This window comes from Xiphophorus maculatus, chromosome 3, assembly GCF_002775205.1.
Source record: "Xiphophorus maculatus strain JP 163 A chromosome 3, X_maculatus-5.0-male, whole genome shotgun sequence".
NCBI classification, from domain to species: Eukaryota; Metazoa; Chordata; class Actinopteri; order Cyprinodontiformes; family Poeciliidae; genus Xiphophorus; species Xiphophorus maculatus.
In genome coordinates, this window is record NC_036445.1 from 32468454 (window position 1) to 32494666 (window position 26213).

At 40.1% G+C, this 26213-nt stretch overlaps 1 protein-coding gene across 2 annotated transcripts in view; it reads left to right on the forward strand.

The window, feature by feature from the left end:
- The window catches only part of grik2 (glutamate ionotropic receptor kainate type subunit 2), a 460468-nt gene that overhangs the window by 299790 nt on the left and 134465 nt on the right, over positions 1 to 26213 (forward strand). For both annotated transcript variants that reach the window (XM_023330613.1, XM_023330615.1), the window contains exons 8-10: positions 340 to 483; positions 4215 to 4322; positions 8376 to 8489. In XM_023330613.1, the coding sequence (XP_023186381.1) occupies positions 340 to 483; positions 4215 to 4322; positions 8376 to 8489 (366 nt within the window). The remainder of the gene's footprint in view (positions 1 to 339; positions 484 to 4214; positions 4323 to 8375; positions 8490 to 26213) is intronic.

The following is a 26213-nucleotide window of genomic DNA, read 5'->3' on the forward strand; positions in this document are numbered from 1 at the left end:
ATCTGGCTGTGTGTAAGGAAATACTGAGAAATGAGTGAAAACCTGTCAAACAGTGCTGTACACTACTTGTGTGTTTTCTTTTCCTAACAAAGTCATTGCTGTGCTGAAACACATTCAATTAAATTATTACTGTAGGACCATCATTGCAACATAGATTTGTGACCTTCTCCATGTAAAGACAGCACCATGTGAGTGTTGAAGTAAAGTCTTTGATTTAGATATGAAGCTACTAACATTTTCTTGTCTGTGCACAGATTTCATGCCAGCCTCCTTACTCATCTGCTTAGAGCTATGCTCTGTGGTGATGACCTTCTGTTTCCCCCGTGTTTTGGTTTGTAGACGGATGCTGCGCTGATGTACGACGCCGTGCATGTGGTGGCCGTGGCTGTGCAGCAGTCTCAGCAGATCACTGTCAGTTCATTACAGTGCAACCGACACAAGCCTTGGCGCTTTGGAGCGCGCTTCATGGCCCTCATCAAAGAGGTAGATCCTAGTCTACCTGTTCTCCATTCAACTACAATCCTCTGTATACTCAGCACCATCACACAGAAAACACATTCTCTCAGATTGTGATTGTGAAGATTGGAATGTAAATCAGGATGACCAAGTGAAGATGGGAAATAAAAATATTTGACTTGTGTTTATATGGAAATTCATATATTCAATTTGGCCAAACAAGATATCTTTTTTTCTGAAAAGGCAAGACTTAAACTGTAGTATTTACTCCTTTATAACATCTGGTCCATCTGGAACACAAAGTATTGAAATGCACACACAAAATGACAACTAGAAGAGCACATAATGAGATTAAGTCATGTTAGTTGCAGTTTCCTCTCATCCAGAACTCAACTTCTTCCCACAATACTTTCCCATTTACTCTGGTATTTTTATTTTTGTGTAAAGACCATAGTGATAAAGGTAATTATCACTAATACATTAACATTTTAATGTCTTTTAATTGTGCGACGTAAATATATCCAACTTTTATACAAGATACTTTAAGTGAATAAGTTAATGCAGGAATTCAGAAGAGCTACAAAAAACAGAATAATCTGTAGTTTCCACTGATTGGTTGAAAGGTAATACAAAGAAACACTGTTCTACAAACTAAATTGTTTACTGAAAAAGGAATAGATTAAGGCCAATGCTTATACTTGCCTACTCTATTCAATCCATAAATCTATGGTAAATGGTCTGTACTTGATAAAGCACTTGTACAGTGCTTTATCAAGTACATTCACACACTGATTGTGGTAAGCTATTGAATAGTAGCCACAGCTGCCCTGGGCAATCTGACAGAGGGAAGGCTGCCGTGCACCAGCAGGTAAAGGTGGTGACTGTCTTGCCCAAGGACTCAGAGGTAGACTGAGTGGGAATCAAACCAGCAACCTTCCAAATTTGAGAAAATTTATCTCCAAGTGAAACACAACATACAGTAGATTAAATACACACAAGCTTGAAAGCTTTTATTTCTATTAATGTTTTTTTTTCTTTTTACTTGCAGTTAATGTATTACTTTTAAAATTAGAATACTACACCAGACCAATAAAAATCATCTTTAATACAAAAATGTTGACTAAATGAAAAGTATTTTTTATACTTGCTTAAAGATTATCAAAACAAGAAGACTTGAGGCTGGAAATGCTGCTAAAGGTGGATCAACAAAGTATTAAGCAAAGACTGAATTCTTGCATATGTAAGGACACTCAGTGGAGACCCGGAAATTCAACCACAGACAGGAGTACGTAAAGGGAAAAAAACAGTTTATTTTCAGATTCCGGTTGCTGCTCAGGATGGGGTCATCAGACAGCACTGAGAAGAGAGGGGAGAAGGCTGGTGATGCACAGATAAAGAAGGGGTATCTTAGAAATGTTCAGCTTAACTGAGCTGTAGAGCAGTGGACGGGTGGAGCAGAGGAACCAAGGGTTTGACGACAGGGAGGTGCAGCAGGTAATCAGTTTGAACAAGCTTCTGTGGAGGCAATAAAGATCTCCACAAGGAGATCGAAAAGGCAACATCCAGGGACTTTGACAATAATCAGGCTGAGATCATACACAGGAGGTCAGAGAGAGCAAACTTAGCTGGAAGGGCAGGCAATACACAATGGTCGTGAGGCAAAGCTTGGGTCAGGGTCCAGAAATCCAGAACAGAAGGGATCCGAGAAGGGCTTGGCAGAAGGGGTAAATCCGTGGACAGAAAAGGGTCGTAGAGACACTGAACGCTTGGAAGGAAACGCTCTACTGGCTCATTTCTGTTGATAATCTGGCAAGGAGGCAGAGGCTGAGAGGTGTTTAAGTAGGGCAGGGCCCAGGTGGAACAGGTAAGCAATGAGGCATGGCAGGTGAGCTGAATGAGCGCTTAAACACAGCATGGACAGGACAGAACATGAATCATAACATAAGCATGATTTCTTGGTTCGGTATTTAAAATAAAACTATTTTCTTTCATTTCATTTTGCTGTAGGTAACCAGGAAAACCCAGAGTGGAGTTGTAGTAGTACGAATATTCTTATCAAGTGAAATAGATTCTTTATTAATCAATAGAAAAGCTTGTTGTACAGGAAATGTGGGGGGATCCAAATGAATATTTTTCAAATGTGAATGGCACCTAAAAATGAGGACTTTCTGCACTGGAAAGTCCTCCTCTGAATAGCTTCACAAAGACCAAATAAAGGACACAGAGAAAAAGCATCCAATTTCTTCAAAATTAGATGTTTTGGTTTGATCATAAAATGATTTTCCTCAGAGATGTAAAAAATTAAATAAACTACCCACTATCATAAATGCTTGATTGCCATTGCTCCTTTTAAGCTACTTTTTTCAAATGATAAATGAAATCACCATTTTAAAGACTGTCATGTTAGGTTCTAGTCTCCTTACCCACATACAGAACACAATCAGGAGAACAGATAATCAAATAAAGTTTATTTTAACTATGATGAAAAGTGAGATTGTGTGGTTCTTGTCCTTGTGGTTGGCAACCGGGGTCATCTGTACTCTGAAGAACAGTGAGAGAGATGGTGAGTTTGAGGTTTGTCGAACAATGGAGCTTCAGGGAAAAGTGGACTGATCTTACCTAATATGATGACGAGCTTCCTCCAGGGGGGAAAGTTAATGTGGTCTCCGGGGTTATGGTCTCTTTGTAGGGGTCCTTGTGATGATCCAAGTTCAGACGGACAGAGTTCTTTGGTGGTAGATGGTAGAGCAGGGGAGCCCAAAGTTGGTCCTCGAGGGCCGACATCCTGCACATTTTAATTCTCTCCCTGGTGGTAGCAACAACCTTTTCAGCATGTTGTTCTTCTTAGACCTTCTAATGAGCCATCATTTGATCCAGGTGCATTAAACCAGGGTGAGAACTAAAACATGCAGGATGCTGGCCCTCCAGGACCCACTTTGGGCTCCCCTGTGGTAGAGGCTGCAGTGGAGGGTGGACTGGTAAGTTCAGGTGAGGAGGAACGAGGAGCAATCCAACTGCCAGCTGAGAATCCAGGAACTGTTAATGATTCATCTGCAGAGGCGAAGACAGACTCGGGCAACCAATGGGTAGCAATCCACAGCGCTTATCCCCCCTGCCCATTGACCACTGAAGATAGGCACCAGCACCCATTTGCGACCCCACTAGGGATAAGCGTGAAAGATTATGAATGGCTGGATTTTGAAAAGCAAAGATAATTGTGTTAGGGTGACTTACAGTGAATGTTTTTTAGTACATAATACAGATTTACAATAATCTTCACTGAAGTAAAACATCCTCAGATATGCCACAAAACCTCTGTAAATGAAGAGGCACTCAGACACAGAGCCACCCGCTGTAGTGTCAGAAAGGTTTTGAGTAGCTCACAGAGGAACTTCCAGATCTGTTGCTCCCACTCGCTGATTCAAAGATGGACCCTGAAGTGCATTTCTCCCTGTTTGGAGAAACTGTGATGATTTGCCAAGCCATTTCTGTTGTGAGTCACTTTCATGCTAGAATATATTCTATCATGGCTCTAAATATCTGTAAAGATAGGGTAATTGCTTTCCCACTGTTACAAACAGACTTGGAGTCTGTTTAGACACCCTGAAACAGAAAAGACAGTACACAAACAGAGAAAAGGAAGATTTCGTGGATGTTTCTTTCAAGGCTGACATCAAACCAATAGCAGAGGGACAGACTTGATGTTGCTGAGTTGTTGTCTTCTCTGATGATCTGTTTCTTACTCCTTCTGTCTTCAGGCACACTGGGATGGCTTAACTGGAAGAATCTCTTTCAACAGGACCAATGGCCTGAGAACAGACTTCGACCTTGATGTTATTAGTCTCAAAGAAGAGGGTCTTGAGAAGGTTATGTATTTTCTGATTTGTTTGTGTGTAAATCTTCAGTCTTCAAATACACAATTAATATGAGTTGGACAAAGAAAAAACAGTCAATCTGTGTGCCAGAGTGGGTGTAATTAGTCAATGATCAGTGTGAACATTGTGTGTGTATGTGACCTGAACTCAGAAATGTGCTCAGTCTCTACATAAAAATTCTAGCTAAAACACATGCTAACCATCTCATCTCACAAAACCTCTTAAGCTTTAGTGACATCAGAGATCATTTGGTCTATTGGTCTTTATACCTCAACAAACTAATCCATTTCTCATGGCAAAATAGTGTCTGATTGTGAAATTGAAGGAAGATAATACATGTTTTTTTCCAGAACTGTTACAAATAAAAATATGAATGCATGTCTATTTGACCCAATTTACCCCTAAACAGAATAAAATGTATTTATTGTTAAATAAACTAAAACCCCTTCTTTCCTATGTGAAATTAAACCCGTGTCTTTGAACTTTGTGAATTAAAGTATTCACATTAATGTGAAAATCTGGTGGCATGGCACTGTAGAATGTTTTTATACACACTGGAAAAAAGTGGAATAGCGCTGTTATTCACATAATAAACTATTCTGAGTTAATACTTTAATACCATACATTCTAATTGGGTTAGACCAACACTTGAACAAAAGTTGAGTTAACTTAAGTAAACTAAAACTGTCCAGACATTGTAGTTTGTTCATGAAAAAAAATTTTACTTTTCAAAAGCTATATGTGACATATAGTACTCTATTTTTTTTAAACTTCCATAATTATTGATGTTGTTCAAGGGATGAAATGAGGGTTAAACACATCAAAGTTAGAGTGAATGTACACTGCAAACCACTTTTCTCTACATTTTTTTGTATTTATATTTTCAGACATCTTGTCGCTTTCTGTGCTTTATAAAAGAAAGATGCACAAAACAGAAAAAAAGTCAAATATAAAGAATGTTTAATTCATAAACATAAAATGTGTAACTAAAAAGCTAAAATCAAACTAGTAGGAGAAGAAAATAAAAGGAACAAATAACAGACATAGAACAGCAACAATAATAATAAATTCAGCTTTTATCAGTGACGGCTACGAGAGGGATCCAGAGTTTATCTGGTTTGTAATGATTATGATTCATCTCTGCAATTTTTTTGGCACTTTATTTGCTTTGGGGGATGGTGTTGTAACAGGCCAACAGGTGAGCGTCTGTGTGACGACTTAAATTTCTCTGTATGTATTTTGGTTAATTTAGTCGCCGTGTTGTTTTGCCCTTGATTGTATCCAGCTGTCTCTTGTCCCTTCATTATCCCCTGTGGATTTAATCTTACCTGTGTCATCAGCTCCCTGTTGGATCCTTAGCCATTGTTTAGTCATTCCGAGTCTGTCGTTCTCTGGTGTCTTATCCTGTTGGTCCTTGCTCTGCCAACTGGTTTTTGGACATTATTAAACACAATTTTTCACCTTACCTTGGGTCTTACTGCATTTATTCTCATCATATTAACAACTTCATGACAGCCTAGTATTATTCCTGTGAAGAAAAGTTTGACTTTCTGACAGCATGGTCATCTTATCAGCTTGTTCAATATCATGCAATTCCTGTATTTATGCAGCCATTAAAATTTAATGATAAGGTCACTCATAAGCTGCAAGCCACACATAAAATGTACAAACCATGGTTAAAACATATTTGATAAGTTGACTTAGAGTTAACTCAAAAAACATCTATGTTGACCAATGTTGACCTGGTCCCTGAGCTAATTGTAATTGCTGCATCCTAGTTATACATATTTTAATATTTGACAAATGACTGACAACTTCAAATTGAATTCCTTGAGACCACTACCTACAATTCAACATGTTACAGTAACTATGACAGTGTTTCCAGCATAATCATTGTGTTGAACTTTAACTGCTAAAGAGTTCCAACAGCATGGTAAGATGGAAAGATCCTTGCAAAATCATATTCAAAACTACATTATCTAATAATCCACTTCTCTAGTGTATCTCTTAAGTTGGGACCTTGAGCTGTGAGGTGTTGCTAGGAAGGCTCCACAGACCCAGGTTTTGGTTAGGTACCAGTGTTTCCTGGGTTATCCTTTCTTCACTGCACCTTTGTATTGTTCTGACAATTTTGATTGCAGACTTTCATGAGGGATATTACTCTGTATGGCTAATGCAGTGATTTGTAGTTTGTAACAAGTATCTCAAGCTGTTCCTGCCTCTGTTGCTGTGGCATTACCAGCTTATTGTTCTCCATGAACAATAAGCAACAGAGTCATGAGCAATGACTCTGATGCTATTACATGAAAGGTCAGAGCAGACCCCACCTGCTGAAGATGCTGGGGTCTTTTGGAGTGCAGGAGGCATGTGGTGGCATCAGCCACCATAGAGCAGCTCCAATATACAATAAGAAAGCCGTTTGAGCTCATTAAGGCTGATTAACTTCTTCACCTTACTTTATTTCTTTCCTCGCCAGGATAAGCTGCCTACTCCTTTGTTTAGATTGGAATAAGCAGACTGGCATAGCTTTATATCACACATTTTCATTTAGTTTTCTCCATTCTGTATGTATAGTAGGCTTATAAAAACACACCACCGAAGCCAGAGGCCAACCTGATCATCATCCATATAATTGTGGCCCGACCCAGTCCAAATTTCATGTCAGGCTCAGGCTATAGATCTAAACTCCAATATGTCATTTTCTCAACTATATTGGTGTTCTCAGAAGGAGAGAAGCAGCCTCAGAATGGAGCAACTACATTGTTCAGCACTCAGAGATTTACAATATTATGAACAAGAGAAGAACCAACTAATTTTGCTGATGTTCACTCATGGAACTGCAAGCACTTTCAACTTCATTATTCTCACTGGTGCATTCCTCTCAGCATCTTCTGACCTTTGGTCTATATAGTGTGTGTTCTGGCACCTCCATGAATAATTTACTCCATTAATAAAAACCCATTCAAAAGCCCTCCAGTCTCATGAAACTTGAATTGAAGGGTTGATTTGCAATTCCAAAGACTATCTCAAACACTCACTCAGATTATCATAGGTGCCTTGAGGAATGTGTGGCTGCTGAGGTTTGGAGTGTCCGTGGTCCCCTCTAGTGATGCTTAGGGTTGAGAAGCTGGATAGTAAGCAAAGGATGGTGTTAAAGAGACCTGCCTTTACAACCTAAAGTAAGAGTTGAAACATGAAAAGCCTTGAGGCATAATCTAATCTTTGCTGTCCTCTTCCACTTTGCTTTTCTGCCGTGTACGTTCCTCCCTCCCTTTTTCAGCTCCCACTGGTCAGCACCTCAAAAGGCCATGAGGCAGATCAGAATCTTAGATCAGCTGTAGCATTGGTCCCTGTGGGTGTCAAGAAGAAAGCAGCCATGAAAGGGCTGAGGGGTCAGATTGCTGTCAACTGTTTCCTCTGGATGCCGTACAGATAATCTTTGTGTTGAACCGAAAAGGAAAGATGGTAAAGTTACCAGTACATCAGTAGTCGTATAATCTGTAAGGCAAACTTACAAAAACTGGAATTAGTTTTATCTTTCATTCTATGCCTATTTTCTAAGTAAACAAAGAAATAGTTGCATTGAATAAAAATTTACATAACGGTTTCAGTAAAATTTAAAGGTGCACATTTTCCACTGATGTACTATACTATATTTTGTACAGTCTAACAACATACTGCTGTTAGGCCTGAATTTTCCCACTGTGGGGACAGTGTTTCTGTTTCTGTTCTCTTAACGTTATTTCTGTATGTTTGTATGTTTCTTACGCATTTCTATTTTAATGTAAAGCACTTTGGTTACCTTCACGGTTTTTGAAATGTGCTATAGAAATAAAGTGGATTGATTATTTTATGCTCGGCTGAATGTCAAACATAAAATATTTTTTACTTGATGCACTGCTTTCATTTTGGGAAAAAACAGCTTTTGAATCTTATGATTAAAGTGAAAGTCAAGGTGATAAGTTTCAAAATGGGTTACTGATTATAATTAAGCCTTTCTGCATAAGATACTTCATGCTGGGACAATGTTTTTTTCTTTTACAGATTGGTACCTGGGATCCAGCAAGTGGCCTCAATATGACTGACAATCAGAAGGGAAAGACAACTAATGTCTCAGATTCATTGTCCAATCGATCCCTTATTGTCTCCTCCATACTGGTAAATATATTTTTTCCTATTTTCTTAAACTTTATTTTATTTATTTGTGTTTAATAACAACACAGTCTACTTCTGTTTATTCTAAAAATGTGTAGGAAAAAAATTAAAGACACAAAGCAGATTACATAGGGTTGAGTTTGCAACTATTCATCATACTGAGCATGCATGTAGTAAAAAGAAAGAAAGGAAATGGTTCATTTTAATAATAAAAAGCCTCCATCTGAGCCAGGACCTGGCTCAACATAAATGTCCATCTGCCTTGGCTGACTGGGTGTTTGAGAAGACACAAAAAGACACACAAGCACTGATCCAGGAGTACTTTCTGTTATAAAGATAGAAACATTCATACACTGATATACACATCAGTGGGAAACTGAATGCTGTTTCACAGGAAATTGGACTTCAGCCATTGTCTTTCCAATTGCAAAATAACTACTCTTTGAGTTACAGTTGCTGCCTGCTGTTACAGTAAACATTGGCTGGCTAAGCTGTGTATTCCTGCAGATGGTTCTAGAATATATAAGGTTGTTGCATTACATTGTATAATTTTATACATTAAAATTGCTGCAGCATTAATGTAAATTGTAAGCATTAAGTAAATGAAGTTATTAATAAAAAAAATTGAATAGTTATGGTGATCCTAGTCCCAGTAATCTCTTTGCTTGGAAATGTAAAGATGTTCGAGTGCAGGCTCCCAGTTACAGCAATTTTGAAAATTACATTTTTAATGGACCTGACCCAGAATTTTGTCAACACCATCAGCCAAAAACAAATTTGAAATTATTTTTAATGAATCTATATTTTTACTCAGTTTTACAGACAAATGCTTCTCAAGAAACAAAAGAAATATTATTTAAAACAAAAACTTCATACATTAGTGTCCATCTGACGGAGTTGACAGAGAACTGACAGTGGTGACAAACCAGTGAGTAAAAAGAATACACTGAACTTAGAATGACAACTAGGTGCAGTTGTCATTCTTGTTGAAATAAATGTCTTGGTCTCAAGACCACTTTTTGATGGTCTCGGTCTCGTCTCGGACTCGGCTGCATTTGGTCTCGGTCTCGGGCATTGAGGACTCTGGATTTTATTTCAAGATCAGTCAACAGCACAACTGTGGAAATGTCACTAAATTTCCAGCATATTGTCCAGTTTATTTGCTAAGCTTTGTTTTCACTGGATGCAAAACAAACCGATTAAAATACAAGCAATAACTTTGTGTTTCTGTTTCTGATGTCACAGATCGCCTCCTCTTTAACTCACACGCGACACTCTGAGACAGTGTGCAGTGGTTTTCTCTGAGCAGCAGATGTCTGTCTTATCGTCAGTAGCGATATCCCGCTATATGAGTCATCAGAAATACGATGACGACATTGAAATTAATCAGCACTTCGCTTTCACATATGGTGGTACGACGTCTAACTTTTATCGTTACTTAGAAAACAAGCTCAAAAAAGGTCAGCTTTGTGGATGGAACATCACAAGGACAAATTGCATCTGCAATGAAAAATTGTCGTCACTCACTTCGCTGACTTATTATGTGGAGGTGTTGACTTACGTGTCGCATATATGGGACAACGCTGTGACCAGTCTGCAATATGTGACATTCACATGTTGCAGAATGATCCACATTCTGCCATATGCTGATATTGCATAATGCAATATCTGCACAAGAACAGAAGAGCACACAGAACATGGTCATTGCTCTTTGATTGTTTTCGTCACCTGTCATGTGGCAGACATTACAGTACTATGCTGCCTGGTTTCATGCAGCGGGAGAGAGGGTGAGAACAGTCACGGTGCCTTCTGCTTGGTTACTTCTTGCTTGTTGCTCCTTGGGCAGTGTTCATAGCTGAGTGTTATTTACCATTAAAGCATTACCTTAATTGCCATGTTTAATGGTGCAGACAGTGGTGGTTTCTGACAGGGCATTATCTTTTTAGGGATATCATGAGACCTCTGCGGATTGTGGTACAGAGATGGAAGCAAAGTAGAATGAAAAGTTTGAATTGATAATGATATTGGTTACATTTGTTTCAGCTCTAAGTATTTAATATCTAGGTGTTTTTATGGGAATGTGAATCTGTCAGATCAATTTAAGATGCAATTTTGATCATGTTTCACATTTTATTGTGTCATGTAAGGCGGGGCGCCGGTCTTTGGTCTTGACTCTGTTTCGACTTCTCTAGGTCTTGGTCTCGGACCCTAAAAGTTTTGGTCTTGTCTCAGTCTCGATGCACTCTGGTCTTGATCTTGACTTGGTCTTGGGTTAGGTGGTCTTGACTATAACACTAATTTATGCAACTTTGATTTGCAATTGTCCATGAAACAACAACCACTGTTGTCAGTAGTGTCATAGTTTTTCCCCTTTCAGTCATCCATCCATCCATCCATCCATCCATCCATCCATCCATCCATCCATCCATCCATCCATCTTCTTCCGCTTATCCGAGGTCGGGTCGCGGGGGTAGCAGCTTCAGAAGGGAGGCCCAGACTTCCCTCTCCCTGGCCACTTCTTCCAGCTCTTCCGGGGGAATCCCGAGGCGTTCCCAGGCCAGCCGAGAGACATAGTCTCTCCAGCGTGTCCTGGGTCTTCCCCGGGGCCTCCTCCCGGTGGGACGTGCCCGGAACACCTCACCAGGGAGGTGTCCAGGAGGCATCCTGACCAGATGCCCAAGCCACCTCAACTGGCTCCTCTCGATGTGAAGGAGCAGCGGCTCTTTCAGTCATCTAGATTTAAAAAACTCATTGAGATTAAAAATCTAATTTACAAAAGTTTCATGAGATAGACAGCAGCAGAACAAATAGCTATAGTGCTGAACAACATATCTGTAATGACTCACTAGAGGGACCCAGAAAATCAGCCACGACACAGGAGTGAGCAGAAAACTCAGATTTATTAAAACACTGCTCAGACCAGGCACACTGAATCGTCAGCTGCAGCACTGCTAGGAGGGGCGGAGAGGAGAGATCGGTGACTGTTGAAATATTACCGAAGGAATTAGTTAGTGTGTGAGGAGAGAAAACTAACCTGGCTGGGCGATCAGATACTGAAGTGATCAGCCAAGGGACGAGGAAGACAGCAGATACTGCACTGATGCAGGGCTCAGGAGGGAATGCCCAGGGAGGAGAAGCGCTGATACAGGGCAGGACACTAACTAAGCTTATTGAAACAATGCCACAGCGAATGCGGGCTGTAATCAAAGCTAAAGGCGGTCCAACAAAATATTAGAGTGTGACCATTTTTTGGTGGCGACTTTTTTTTTGGCCAGGCAGTGTATTTGTGAATGGTATTGGGTCACATGGTTCATTAGCGATCTATTTGATAGGAACCTTTGTTGTTGAAGACAGGCGTTCCACCCGAACGGGGGAAACAGTTTTTTGACCGCTGAACGCTGATGCTGTCAACAAGTGTTTGATGAAAGGAATCGTTGTAAAAGATACATTTTCTGGCTTTGATGATCATTGCCAACATGCAAAGAAAATAAATGGATGATTTGAACAATGATCAAAGACAGCTCTGATTTTAAATCACCTGACAACTTTACCCCTGTGTACCACCTCAGTGGCTTAAAGCATTGGCTTAGTCTCTGCAGAAAGAGTTGATTTAGATTGCATTTAGTAGAACAAAAAATCCTAATTGCAGCACTGGACATTAAAAAACAGCTCTTATTTATCATGCAGCTGCATAAGCTATTTGATTTATCTGCATTCCTGTATTTGGACATTTTTCACATTTTTATCAATCCAAACAAGAGTCACAGACTCTGGGATTTCCAAAAGGCATTGCAAAGGAAAGAAACTGAGCTCGCACCAAGCTGAATTAAAACCAGTGATGATCCTGTTATTCAGGAAGCAAGCATAAAAATAACAATGTAAAGTAAATTGTGGGTTGTCATTATTTATCTTGGGCCTTCTTCCCTTCCACACACGCTGTGAAGTGATTGGATTGCAGTTATTAGCAAAGACTCTCTGCAGCTGTAATTGCCATATCAGGATTGAGTCATGGGGATCTGTGTGATGGCTGTGAGCAGCGAGGAAAAAGGAGGGAAGGATGACAATAATTGGGTTTGTTACATTTGATTGATGCACACTTTCATGCAGCTTCTCATCATTTTCTCAAGGATTATGAACTATAAAACATGATGTAATTACTGATAGGATCTTGGCCTATCAACAGTTTATCTACTTTGGAAATCACTGGCATAATGTTGCAGGGTAAATAGAGTCCCTCTAGGCTGGAGCTGATAGACTCTGCAGTGTCCTAAAGAGCTGGAGTAGACCCAATTCAGCTTCCAGAGGAACAACTTAGGTTTTATTTATGTGCATATAGGTGAAAACCAGTCACAAATATACACAGTATATTGGTTACCTTTGAGTTTTCCAAGAATATACAAACACAGATTGCACTTATAAATGCTATAAATGCTTACTTTGGTTATCTGCTCTGCTCTGTCACCAGCCGAGCTTGTTTGTCAATGAAACTCACCAAGTCTGTGAATTTGGCTCTTTTGTTAAATTTTTCTTGTAGTTCAAATGCGTGTGCTCTCCATTTTTCTCAAATCTTATATGGTAGTTTGGATGTCAAGATCCTTATGTTGACAGGATTGTCCATCTCATCCAAGTAGTCAATGTCTTCCATAGCATTACAACAACTTGTGAGGAAAAGAGAAAAAAAACTCAATGACTTTCCATCTTCAGGCTTAATTTGAGGCCACTTTAAGGCCTTGTCCATATAATCTGAATCACATTTCCATATTGGATTTGTAGCAGCTTCCAGCTTCATTGCTTCCTGAAGACCTCTGTGTGGTTGCATGTGCTGTCAGCTCCGAGCAAGATCTCTGACTTCACCTCTTGTATATTGTTCTAAATAGTACAGTTTATCAGCAGGGTTCTCAGTCCTTGTTTCAATAGCGTGATTGAAAGCTCTCATGAAGGAACGGAAATGCAATGGATCACCGTACAAAATAGGAACATCAACTGGAGGCATTTGAGAAAGTTGTTGTTGTTTAACAAGAAGTTCAGTGATGTCATTCTGTTTCTGCATTACTTTACAAAGTTCCTCCAAATTATTACTCTGCTGTGTTTCCATGTAACAGTTCCGATGAGTGAACATCCGTGACATGTTAGGTTGACTGAAAAACAGCATCATAAGAAGTTGGTTGTTGTTGCTGCAAATCTCTTGGTATGCAGGGATGATGCATGTTTTCACCTTCCTTTTTGTGTGTGAAAGTTTTGCTTTCACATGCTCCATCTCTGCTAACTGGAGCTTCATAGTCTTCATAAACTTTTATCTTGGCAGTTGCTTCTGCTATGGCAGTTTCAACATCTAACTGTTCTTTCTTAGCTTTTAATTGAGCCTCTTCTAATTCCAACAACTGCTTCTTTTTAAGAGCAGCAGCCTTTGCAAAAAGAGTGCAGCTCTTTTCGCTTCCTCCTTCAAGTGAGCTGAGGATGCAGATGACGTGGAGAAAGAAGCACAGGAACTGCCACTAACTGATTTTACTTTAGATCCAGTTCCTTTTGATCTTTTCTTTGACACAGAAGCAATAGACACACTGTCCATAGGACTCTCTGCTTCATCTTACTGATTCCTGTTCTTTAATCCATGTTTCTGTTTTTTCCAAAATAGACTTAAAATGATCATATTTTTGGCTGAAACCAATATTCATGGTCAACATGTTGTTCATCTTCATGAAGAATTTCCAAAACTGCCTCATTGGATTTACTAAACTCTTCAAGAAGTGTTTGAAATAATGGTAAATGCTCTTCTTCAGTCTGGATCAAACTTCCATCATTTTGCAGTAAGCTTTCAATCTCCTTAGATTTAGTTGTCAACTGTCCAAGTTTGTATCTTCTTATGTTGATCAGTTTATGAAATTTAGAATCCAGAGCCTATTCTGTGAGCTTTGGCGCCCTCTTTTGGTCATTTTCAGTCACTACAACGTTTAAGTCTGACTTGTCCGCCATTATGACCTTCTTACGTTTTAAAGATCGTTATTGCGTTGTACTTCAGCTTCAATAAACACACAAAGTCATCCTTCTTTTCAAACAATATGAACAGTTTTTGACTTTTGTAGTGGCTGCTTATTCGTTTCAGTGTAAAGCCACTATATTGTTTAACAAGCTTCAGTTTTCTTTCTTTTGTTGACGTTCATTAGGTTAACTGACACGTTTCTGTCCCATGATATGCCCTTGTGCATCTCTTAGTGGATTAAAGAAGTACTTACAAAATCCACACAAATTCTGATGAACGACGAACTTTACTTTTCTTTGAGCAGATATTACAAAGGATTCTTTAATCTTCCACAACATTCCAAATTTAACTGTCAAAAAACTGTGTAGAGCTAGTTAAACACACCACACTCAATTTTCTGTCTGAACTAAGGTGACACAGCACTTTTCATGTATTTTCAATTACGTCCTTTAGGTGGCGCTTTTCTACAAAAAAACATACTAAAAAGGAATCTTATTGTTAAAATATCTAAAAAAGCAAAAGACATACACAATAATAAACAATGTTACAAACTGACATTTTTGGCTCTTATAATGACTTTGCAGATGGTAAACTAAATTTATAAGCTGCCTGTCATGTAAAGTAAAAACATTAAGTAGTAGAGCAGCTTAATGAAAGCCAGGTATAAAATAAATTAAATAAAGCTTACCGTAATCTTCAATGAAATAAAACATATGAAACAAAACTTTCACATGTAGGACGTATTTATAAGAAATTTGCTGAGTAAGCAGTATGTGCATCGATGTGCGATTTACCACAAGGTAGGACGGATTTACGGGTAGCACAGCTAAACAGAACACCTGCCGACAACAGATAACCAAGACGACAGGCAAACAGACGGCCAAGGACAAACAGCAGCGTCTATCAAAAAGAAATGTCAGAAATGGAATCAGGAAGCATACAAAAGATTAGCATTTCACTTAGCACTGAGTTCTAGTGCCTCTATCAAAGGTGAAGGGAAATCATGCAGCTTGTACTGTCAGCCTCACAATACAACAGAAGCTGAGCTAAAGCTAGGCTAACAAACAGAGTGTAGGAAGCTCCTTACCACAAGGAGAATCGATCGGTGATTAGAGCATTGTTAAACACGCCATTCGAGCATGCATTAATATGCGGCTGTGATACAGAAAATGGAAATAAATCACAAGTAAGAAGCTCGGCGCCAGCAAACGCCGAGGTATGAACCGGAAGGAAAACAAAGTGATGTCAACCATGTGAGGGAGGGCCCTTTATATACTAACAGCAGGGTTTCTGATATCAAATGGTCAACGGTTTGGACTCTGCCCTCCAAATACTTCATTACGAACAAACCTCGTGATGTGTGCTTCAAACTTCTCCACCGCTGCTACCCTGCAAAACAAAACCTGCACCAGGATTTAGACCTTAGCTGCTCTTTCTGTAATCTGGACAATGAGACAATAGTCCACCTATTCTGGAGATGCCCTTTCGCTGTCTCATTCTGGAAAGACTTTGTTTATTATATTCAATCTCATATTCTCAACAGTTTTTCACTTTTATACACAGATGTACATTTTGGTTTCTAAAATGTCTGTCCTGCTAATAAGAATCATTTTTATGTAATTAATCTATTGTTAATTCTAGTTAAAGTTCATATTCATAAATGCAAATTTTCTGGCAAAAAGCCTCAATTTTATCTGTTTTTATCTGAACTACAACACTATGCAGTGTCTATACGGACCTCTACCAATCACAAGGCTGTGGGGACTCTTGAAGCCCTGAAATCCTTTGGTTGTACCTTTGGTTCCCTGAAGCGCTGTCTTGTGTTTGTTTCTGTTTTGGCTCCTTGTGTTACACTTTTCATTGTTTTTTCCTTGTATCCCCTGGCACTTTGTTTTTCTCGTTTTCCCCTTTTGTATACATTGAATTAACATTTTGATGCAATAAATAAATAAAATAAATAAATAAATAAATTATATATATATATATATATATATATATATATATATATATATATATATATATATATATATATATATATATATATATATAAATTCCCTTCTCACCCACCGCGGGTGGTTCTTATCCTCTGAGCTCGGGTCCTCTACCAGAGGCCTGGGAGCTTGAGGGTCCTGCGCAGTATCTTGGCTGTGCCAAGGACTGCACATTTCTGGACTGAGATGTCTGATGTTGTTCCTGGGATCTGTTGTAGCCATTGGTCCAGTTTGGGGGTGACTGCCCCGAGGGCCCCGATGACCACAGGCACCTCTGTGGTCTTCACCTTCCAGGCCCTCTCCAGTTCCTCCCTGAGGCCCTGGTATTTCTCTAGTTTCTCGTGCTCCTTTTTCCTGATGTTGCAGTCACTTGGTATTGCTACATCTACCACAACGGCTTTCCTCTGTTGTTTATCCACTACGACAATGTCTGGTTGGTTCACCATTACCATTTTGTCTGTCTGGATCTGGAAGTCCCACAGGATCTTAGCTCTGGCGTTCTCCGCCACCTTTGGGGGTGTTTCCCACTTTGATCTCGGGGTTTCCAGTCCATATTCTGCACAGATGTTTCTGTACCCTATGCCTGCAACTTGGTTATGCCGTTCCATGTACGCTTTCCCTGCCAGTATCTTGCACCCTGCTGTTATGTGCTGGACTGTCTCAGGTATGAGGGGCCGTTTAGGACAAAATTTACGTTTTGTCTCTCACACACTACCAAAAACTCTTGCATACTCCAAAAAAGTAGCCACGCACACTCCAAAAAATTACGTTTTGTCTCTCACACACTACCAAAAACTCTCGCATACTCCAAAAAAGTAGCCACGCACACTCCAAAAAATTACGTTTTGTCTCTCACACACTACCAAAAACTCTCGCATACTCCAAAAAAGTAGCCACGCACACTCCAAAAAATTACGTTTTGTCTCTCACACACTACCAAAAACTCTCGCATACTCCAAAAAAATAGCCTCGCACACTCCAAAAAATTACGTTTTGTCCCTCACATACTACCAAAAACTCACGCATACTCCAAAAAAATAGCCTGGCATACTCAAAAAAATTACGTTTTGTCTCTCACACACTACCAAAAACTCTCGCATACTCAAAAAAATTACATTTTGTCTCTCACACACTACCAAAAACTCACGCATACTCAAAAAAATAGCCACGCACACTCAAAAATTACTCACGCACATTCAAAAAATACTCAAATTGCGTATACACACACTACTAAAATGTCACACACACACACACAAACGTTAACTTTCTCGCTCACATACACTACTATCAGCTCGCTCACATACACTGTACTAACAGCTCGCACATTCACAAACGTTAACTTTCTCGCTCACATACACTACTACCAGCTCGCGCACATACACACAAACGTTAACTTTCTCGCTCACATACACTGCTAACAGCTCGCACATTCACAAACGTTAACTTTCTCGCACACATACACTGCTAACAGCTCGCACACACACAGACGTTTATCTCTCACATACACAAGACTAAAGTTGAACACACACAGTACTAAGACTCGTTTTATGTATGTGTGAGAGCGACACTCTTTATGAATGTGTGAGAGCCAGACTCTTTTTGAATGTGTGAGAGCGACACTCTTTTTGAATGTGTGAGAGTTGTCACGGAAGAGGCGGGGCATAATTTTTGGATCAAACTGCGCATGCGTAGATCCTAAACTATAAGTTTCGATTGTTGACTCACTGTATGTTCTATTACTTAGTATATTTGTGCTTTTAAATATATATAGAACGTTTAACTTTCTTGTAGATTAAATGTGCTATAGAAATAAATGAATCTGATTGATTGATTAAAAATAGCAAAATTGCTGTAGTACAATATGTCCACTGGGTGCCAGTATTACAGGAATTATTAACCGGCGCCAACTAGTGCCGAAGAAGAAAGAGTTTGCTATACCGAACATGGCTAACTCTAATTCGAAACGAGAGAGAATTGGTCAGGCAGCTGCCATTTTAAACACCATTCTATCTTCTCCGGAGGCAACCAGCACTTTGACAGGCGCATTAAACGATTCAACGACTGCCCGCAGTGCTACAGTAGATTCAGAACTCTCATCTCTGTTCCGTTCCGGAGCGGTGTTTAAAATGGCAGCTGCCTGACCAATTCTCTCTCGTTTCGAATTAGAGTTAGCCATGTTCGGTATAGCAAACTCTTTCTTCTTCGGCACTAGTTGGCGCCGGTTAATAATTCCTGTAATACTGGCACCCAGTGGACATATTGTACTACAGCAATTTTGCTATTTTTAATCAATCAATCAGATTCATTTATTTCTATAGCACATTTAATCTACAAGAAAGTTAAACGTTCTATATATATTTAAAAGCACAAATATACTAAGTAATAGAACATACAGTGAGTCAACAATCGAAACTTATAGTTTAGGATCTACGCATGCGCAGTTTGATCCAAAAATTATGCCCCGCCTCTTCCGTGACAACTCTCACACATTCAAAAAGAGTGTCGCTCTCACACATTCAAAAAGAGTCTGGCTCTCACACATTCATAAAGAGTGTCGCTCTCACACATACATAAAACGAGTCTTAGTACTGTGTGTGTGTTCAACTTTAGTCTTGTGTATGTGAGAGATAAACGTCTGTGTGTGTGCGAGCTGTTAGCAGTGTATGTGTGCGAGAAAGTTAACGTTTGTGAATGTGCGAGCTGTTAGCAGTGTATGTGAGCGAGAAAGTTAACGTTTGTGTGTATGTGCGCGAGCTGGTAGTAGTGTATGTGAGCGAGAAAGTTAACGTTTGTGAATGTGCGAGCTGTTAGTACAGTGTATGTGAGCGAGCTGATAGTAGTGTATGTGAGCGAGAAAGTTAACGTTTGTGTGTGTGTGTGTGACATTTTAGTAGTGTGTGTATACGCAATTTGAGTATTTTTTGAATGTGCGTGAGTAATTTTTGAGTGTGCGTGGCTATTTTTTTGAGTATGCGTGAGTTTTTGGTAGTGTGTGAGAGACAAAATGTAATTTTTTTGAGTATGCGAGGCTATTTTTTTGGAGTATGCGTGAGTTTTTGGTAGTGTGTGAGGGACAAAACGTAATTTTTTGGAGTGTGCGAGGCTATTTTTTTGGAGTATGCGAGAGTTTTTGGTAGTGTGTGAGAGACAAAACGTAATTTTTTGGAGTGTGCGTGGCTACTTTTTTGGAGTATGCGAGAGTTTTTGGTAGTGTGTGAGAGACAAAACGTAATTTTTTGGAGTGTGCGTGGCTACTTTTTTGGAGTATGCAAGAGTTTTTGGTAGTGTGTGAGAGACAAAACGTAAATTTTGTCCTAAACGGCCCCTCATACTCAGGGGCCTCCTTGCGCAACCTACACCTTGGGTCTTGTCTGGTGTGGTATATCTGGGCCTCTATTGCTCTGGTGTTTAGGGCCTGTTCCTGGGCGGCCAGGATGAGGGCCTCTGTGGTGTCCTTGAGTCCAGCTTTTTCCAGCCATTGGTAGGATTTACTGATATCAGCCACTTGGGTTATTTGCTGGTGGTACATCCCATGTAGGGGCTTGTCCTCCCATGATGGTATCTCTGGCACCTCAACCTCCGTTCCCTGTTGTCTGAGACATTCACTGAGCACATTGTCTGTTGAGGCTTTGTCCCTGATGTATTTATGGATCTTAGTTGTTTCGTCCTGGACTGTGGTTCTCACACTCACTAGTCCTCTGCCTCCTTCCTTGCGGCTCGTGTACAGTCTCAGGGTGCTGGATTTGGGATGGAACCCTCCATGCATTGTTAGTAGTTTTCTAGTCTTAATATCCGTGGCTTTTATCTCCTCCTTTGGCCAGCTAATTATTCCAGCAGGGTATCTGATTACTGGCAGCGCATAGCTGTTTATCGCACGGATTTTGTTCTTGCCATTGAGCTGGCTTCTCAGGACTTGCCTTATTCGTTGGAGGTATTTAGCTGTGGCTCCTTTCCTTGTGACCTCATCGAGGTTGCCATTTGCTTGTGGTATATATATATATATATATATATATATATATATATATATATATATATATATATTGTCAAGAAAATCCGAGCTCATCCCACTTCCCCATGCTGGAGATTTTAGTTTAACAGTAATAATAAATAAAGTTATCTTTAAAATGAATCACTCAAGTGACATCAAGGCCCAACAGTAGACTTAAGTGTCAATAAAGTTAGTTTAACAGTAATAATAAATAAAGTTATCTTTAAAATGAATCACTCAAGTGATATCTAGGCCCAACAGTAGACTTAAGTGTCAATAAAATAAATCTGGTTGTGTGTGTGTTGTTTTTGTCTCATGCAAACTTTGCTTTAATTCTACTTTTCTCTATTTAATCATAAGAAATCATAGTCAGTCAGAGAGAGTCATGAAGCAAGAAAAGCAGGTTTCCTGGAAAAAGAGGAAGTAAGTTCCAGCCTGCAGATTTATAAAAAATAGCTGAGACTATTTCTTATTTTAAATCATGAAAGTTTTAAAGAATGAAATCTAAAACATTTTGGGTAATTTGATAAGATTCAAAGTAAAATACTTATATTAATATTGGTTTACTTGTAATAATATTTACATGAACATTTGTGGGAACAGTTACAAGAAAAACAAGTAACTGTAACTTTGGCATCAAATAATTAGAATCATGTATTATTCTTGGTTTCTTTTCAGAAAAACATCTGTAATAACTCACATTAAGATTATAATAAGTATAATTAATAAGTTATGGTTATAAAATCATAAATGAATGATAAATCAGAGAAGCTGAAGAAAATAAATGTGATATAAGTTATGGTTATAAAATTATAAATGAATGCTAGATCAGAGAAGCTAAAGAAAATAAATGTGATATAAATGTGATTTTGACATTGAACTTGAAATGGTGTAGAAGGTGTAACTGCAATTAAACATCACTGATATGTTGGAGGTAGAGAGTAGGTGAAAGGTGAAAGGCAAGGAACTAACAGGAGAGCAGAGATGATCAACGCCTTATTTAGAGAGTAGGTGAAAGGTTGTGCAGGCAATGGAGACAGGAGGTTGAGCAACTCTGAGACATTAGCACAGACATCAGGACATAATGTCTGTAAGACAGTGATGGATATGAGGTCATCTGTCTAAGCAGACAGCCAATGAAAACGCACCAAAAGGGTGGATAAACCCTATAAAAAGTGGGTGCAAAAGAGGAACCTTTTGTTGGATCCTCCGGGCAGCTTCGAGCCAAGAGATGGACAAAGAACTCTGCAGCTGAAGAAGAGCCGGGGCCACGGAGCCGAAGACTGTCCGGCCATGGGGACCAACCCGTTAGCCCCACAACCTGTGGCTTCAAATCGCACTTCTCTCATCGGCTGGGTTCAGACCCCAAAGACAAAGATGAAGACAAAGGCAAAGACAAAGAAGAAGAACTGGTGCCTTCCTTCCTGCCAGCACCAAGTCCTGTGTGACCTCACCATCCATGCGGAGAAGAAGATCATCAGACCTGCGGAGATCCTGGCCTTCATCGATCGGCGTCTTCCTCCTGCTGCAACACCTTCTTCATCATCAGACCTGCGGAGATCCTGGCCTTCATCGATCGGCGTCTTCCTCCTGCTGCAGCACCTTCTTCGTCGTCGTGCCAGGTCTGGGGTTCGAGGCGCCAGGCTCCGTCCGTCTCTCTCAAAGGTTCCTTTTTTAGTTTTCAGTGTCAGCAGTAGGGAAAGATAGACTAGATGATTGATTTTACTTATTTGATTATTTCTGCTACTGAATTAAGCTGTACTGACCCTTGCAAAAATGCCTTACTAATAAAATATTTAGCATAAAGAAAATCTAAAAGATGTTGTGGACATTCAGTTAATGAGTCACCTTAAAGTTCTTTGATGGTTGTAAAATAGCTGTGATGTTTGATTCTGGAGAGGAAAAAGTTTAAAATGTTTTTAAGTTGCTGGTAGCCCAAATTTAAAACGTCATCCTTGGGACTCGCCCGAGTCACTAAAACCTACCTGGTTCAATAACAAATGCAAGTTGTAAAATAAGAGAACGAGCGACCGTTAACAGGTGTGCTCTGTGAAACTAGTTGGCTGTAGGCTGCTCAGTCTGGCTAATTCACAGAGGGAAGAAGGGTGAGACACCTGGATGTAGGCCGTTAAAAATCAGGTGAATCGTTTCTCGAAACCAGCTTAAACAGAGTTTACTTCAGTTCTGGACAGGGTAAATCCCGGCAGATTTAGGAAACTCAATTAACCCGTTAGATGGAGAGCTGGTAGCACATCTCCCCTCTCAGAAGAGGAAGTACGAGAGTGAGAGAGTAGAGACAGAAAGGAGGGGGGGGGTGTTGCGCAACAACAAGTGGCGCCCAACGTGGGGCGTGCATGAGGCCCTTGGACATGCAGGCGTGCGACCTACCCGTAAGGAGCTGGAGGAGCAAGATCTTTGGATCCCAGTGAAACAAGTCCAACGCGTGCTGAGGGACTGTAAAGTGTGTGGTCAATACAACACAGGTCGCCGAGGGCAGCGGATGGAAGGTTTGTTCATCAAGAGCACAGTCCCATGGGGTTCAGTCTGCATGGACGTAGCAGAGCCAATGGGGACAACAGGAAAGAGAGGTGAGAAGTACCTCTTGGTGCTGATGGACACAGTGACAACTGCTAGAAGAGCAGGTCTTCCCCTGCAGAGGAACTCCGTTCACGTCACAGAAAGCAGGGAGGCGAAGACACTTCTCCTTTTTGCTCAGAGAAGAAAAAGGGAAGTTGCAGCTCAAAGTGTCACTGAAAGCAGGGCAGAGAGTTTGGATTAAAGCTCAAGATCGGCCTGCAACTACGGTGATCAAGCTGAGATTCAACGCCCGAGTTTTTGTAAAGCAAGTACTGAACTTCAACACAGTACTACTGATGAAGAAAGGGGTCCATGAGGAAGCAGTGCTCAAGCCAGTTCTTAGCTACAGCAAACCAGAACATTACGAGAAGATGGCCAGAGAATCAAGCACCATGCCATCCTACAGTAGACTGGCCACTATTACAGGAAGGTTGCCGTTCAAAGAACAACTTCAAGGCTTTGGACTGGGAGGGCCGTGAAGAAATTGGACTATGCTAAAGAAGAACTCCTGTCACAACCTGATGGATTAAAATGGAAAAGGATCATGATTACGGATAAAGCGTCATGATGCTTATGCTTTTTGCTTTGCTCTGCTGAACAGCCAGAATTTTTTTTTTTGAGGCCTTCTGTCTCAGCCCATCTTCCCTTCCCTAAAGAATCATCCCACATCCTGAAGAACCGACAGTTCATCCAGCGAAAGTTCCTGTAGAAGAATCAGAACGATCCAAGTTTTCTTTGACATTCATCACCTCATGGGGGAAATCAAAACTCCAAGGAGGGGGTGTCAAGAGAAGTGGAGTTTTGATGACTACACTGAGCCCTCTGTGACAACTGAGGATGAAGAATCTGCATCTTCACATCCCAGACGAACATCTTCTCTTTCCAGGGGATGAGGACGGCGAACTGCAGGAGGGTGATGGACTCCCAGCATGTGAAAGGTCTGACCTCGTGGAGGGGGTGTCAAGAAAATCCGAGCTCATCCCACTTCCCCATGCTGGAGATTTTAGTTTAACAGTAATAATAAATAAAGTTATCTTTAAAATGAATCACTCAAGTGACATCAAGGCCCAACAGTAGACTTAAGTGTCAATAAAGTTAGTTTAACAGTAATAATAAATAAAGTTATCTTTAAAATGAATCACTCAAGTGATATCTAGGCCCAACAGTAGACTTAAGTGTCAATAAAATAAATCTGGTTGTGTGTGTTGTTTTTGTCTCATGCAAACTTTGCTTTAATTCTACTTTTCTCTATTTAATCATAAGAAATCATAGTCAGTCAGAGAGAGTCATGAAGCAAGAAAAGCAGGTTTCCTGGAAAAAGAGGAAGTAAGTTCCAGCCTGCAGATTTATAAAAAATAGCTGAGACTATTTCTTATTTTAAATCATGAAAGTTTTAAAGAATGAAATCTAAAACATTTTGGGTAATTTGATAAGATTCAAAGTAAAATACTTATATTAATATTGGTTTACTTGTAATAATATTTACATGAACATTTGTGGGAACAGTTACAAGAAAAACAAGTAACTGTAACTTTGGCATCAAATAATTAGAATCATGTATTATTCTTGGTTTCTTTTCAGAAAAACATCTGTAATAACTCACATTAGGATTATAATAAGTATAATTAATAAGTTATGGTTATAAAATCATAAATGAATGATAAATCAGAGAAGCTGAAGAAAATAAATGTGATATAAGTTATGGTTATAAAATTATAAATGAATGCTAGATCAGAGAAGCTAAAGAAAATAAATGTGATATAAATGTGATTTTGACATTGAACTTGAAATGGTGTAGAAGGTGTAACTGCAATTAAACATCACTGATATGTTGGAGGTAGAGAGTAGGTGAAAGGTGAAAGGCAAGGAACTAACAGGAGAGCAGAGATGATCAACGCCTTATTTAGAGAGTAGGTGAAAGGTTGTGCAGGCAATGGAGACAGGAGGTTGAGCAACTCTGAGACATTAGCACAGACATCAGGACATAATGTCTGTAAGACAGTGATGGATATGAGGTCATCTGTCTAAGCAGACAGCCAATGAAAACGCACCAAAAGGGTGGATAAACCCTATAAAAAGTGGGTGCAAAAGAGGAACCTTTTGTTGGATCCTCCGGGCAGCTTCGAGCCAAGAGATGGACAAAGAACTCTGCAGCTGAAGAAGAGCCGGGGCCACGGAGCCGAAGACTGTCCGGCCATGGGGACCAACCCGTCAGCCCCACAACCTGTGGCTTCAAATCGCACTTCTCTCATCGGCTGGGTTCAGACCCCAAAGACAAAGATGAAGACAAAGGCAAAGACAAAGAAGAAGAACTGGTGCCTTCCTTCCTGCCAGCACCAAGTCCTGTGTGACCTCACCATCCATGCGGAGAAGAAGATCATCAGACCTGCGGAGATCCTGGCCTTCATCGATCGGCGTCTTCCTCCTGCTGCAACACCTTCTTCATCATCAGACCTGCGGAGATCCTGGCCTTCATCGATCGGCGTCTTCCTCCTGCTGCAGCACCTTCTTCGTCGTCGTGCCAGGTCTGGGGTTCGAGGCGCCAGGCTCCGTCCGTCTCTCTCAAAGGTTCCTTTTTTAGTTTTCAGTGTCAGCAGTAGGGAAAGATAGACTAGATGATTGATTTTACTTATTTGATTATTTCTGCTACTGAATTAAGCTGTACTGACCCTTGCAAAAATGCCTTACTAATAAAATATTTAGCATAAAGAAAATCTAAAAGATGTTGTGGACATTCAGTTAATGAGTCACCTTAAAGTTCTTTGATGGTTGTAAAATAGCTGTGATGTTTGATTCTGGAGAGGAAAAAGTTTAAAATGTTTTTAAGTTGCTGGTAGCCCAAATTTAAAACGTCATCCTTGGGACTCGCCCGAGTCACTAAAACCTACCTGGTTCAATAACAAATGCAAGTTGTAAAATAAGAGAACGAGCGACCGTTAACAGGTGTGCTCTGTGAAACTAGTTGGCTGTAGGCTGCTCAGTCTGGCTAATTCACAGAGGGAAGAAGGGTGGGACACCTGGATGTAGGCCGTTAAAAATCAGGTGAATCGTTTCTCGAAACCAGCTTAAACAGAGTTTACTTCAGTTCTGGACAGGGTAAATCCCGGCAGATTTAGGAAACTCAATTAACCCGTTAGATGGAGAGCTGGTAGCACATCTCCCCTCTCAGAAGAGGAAGTACGAGAGTGAGA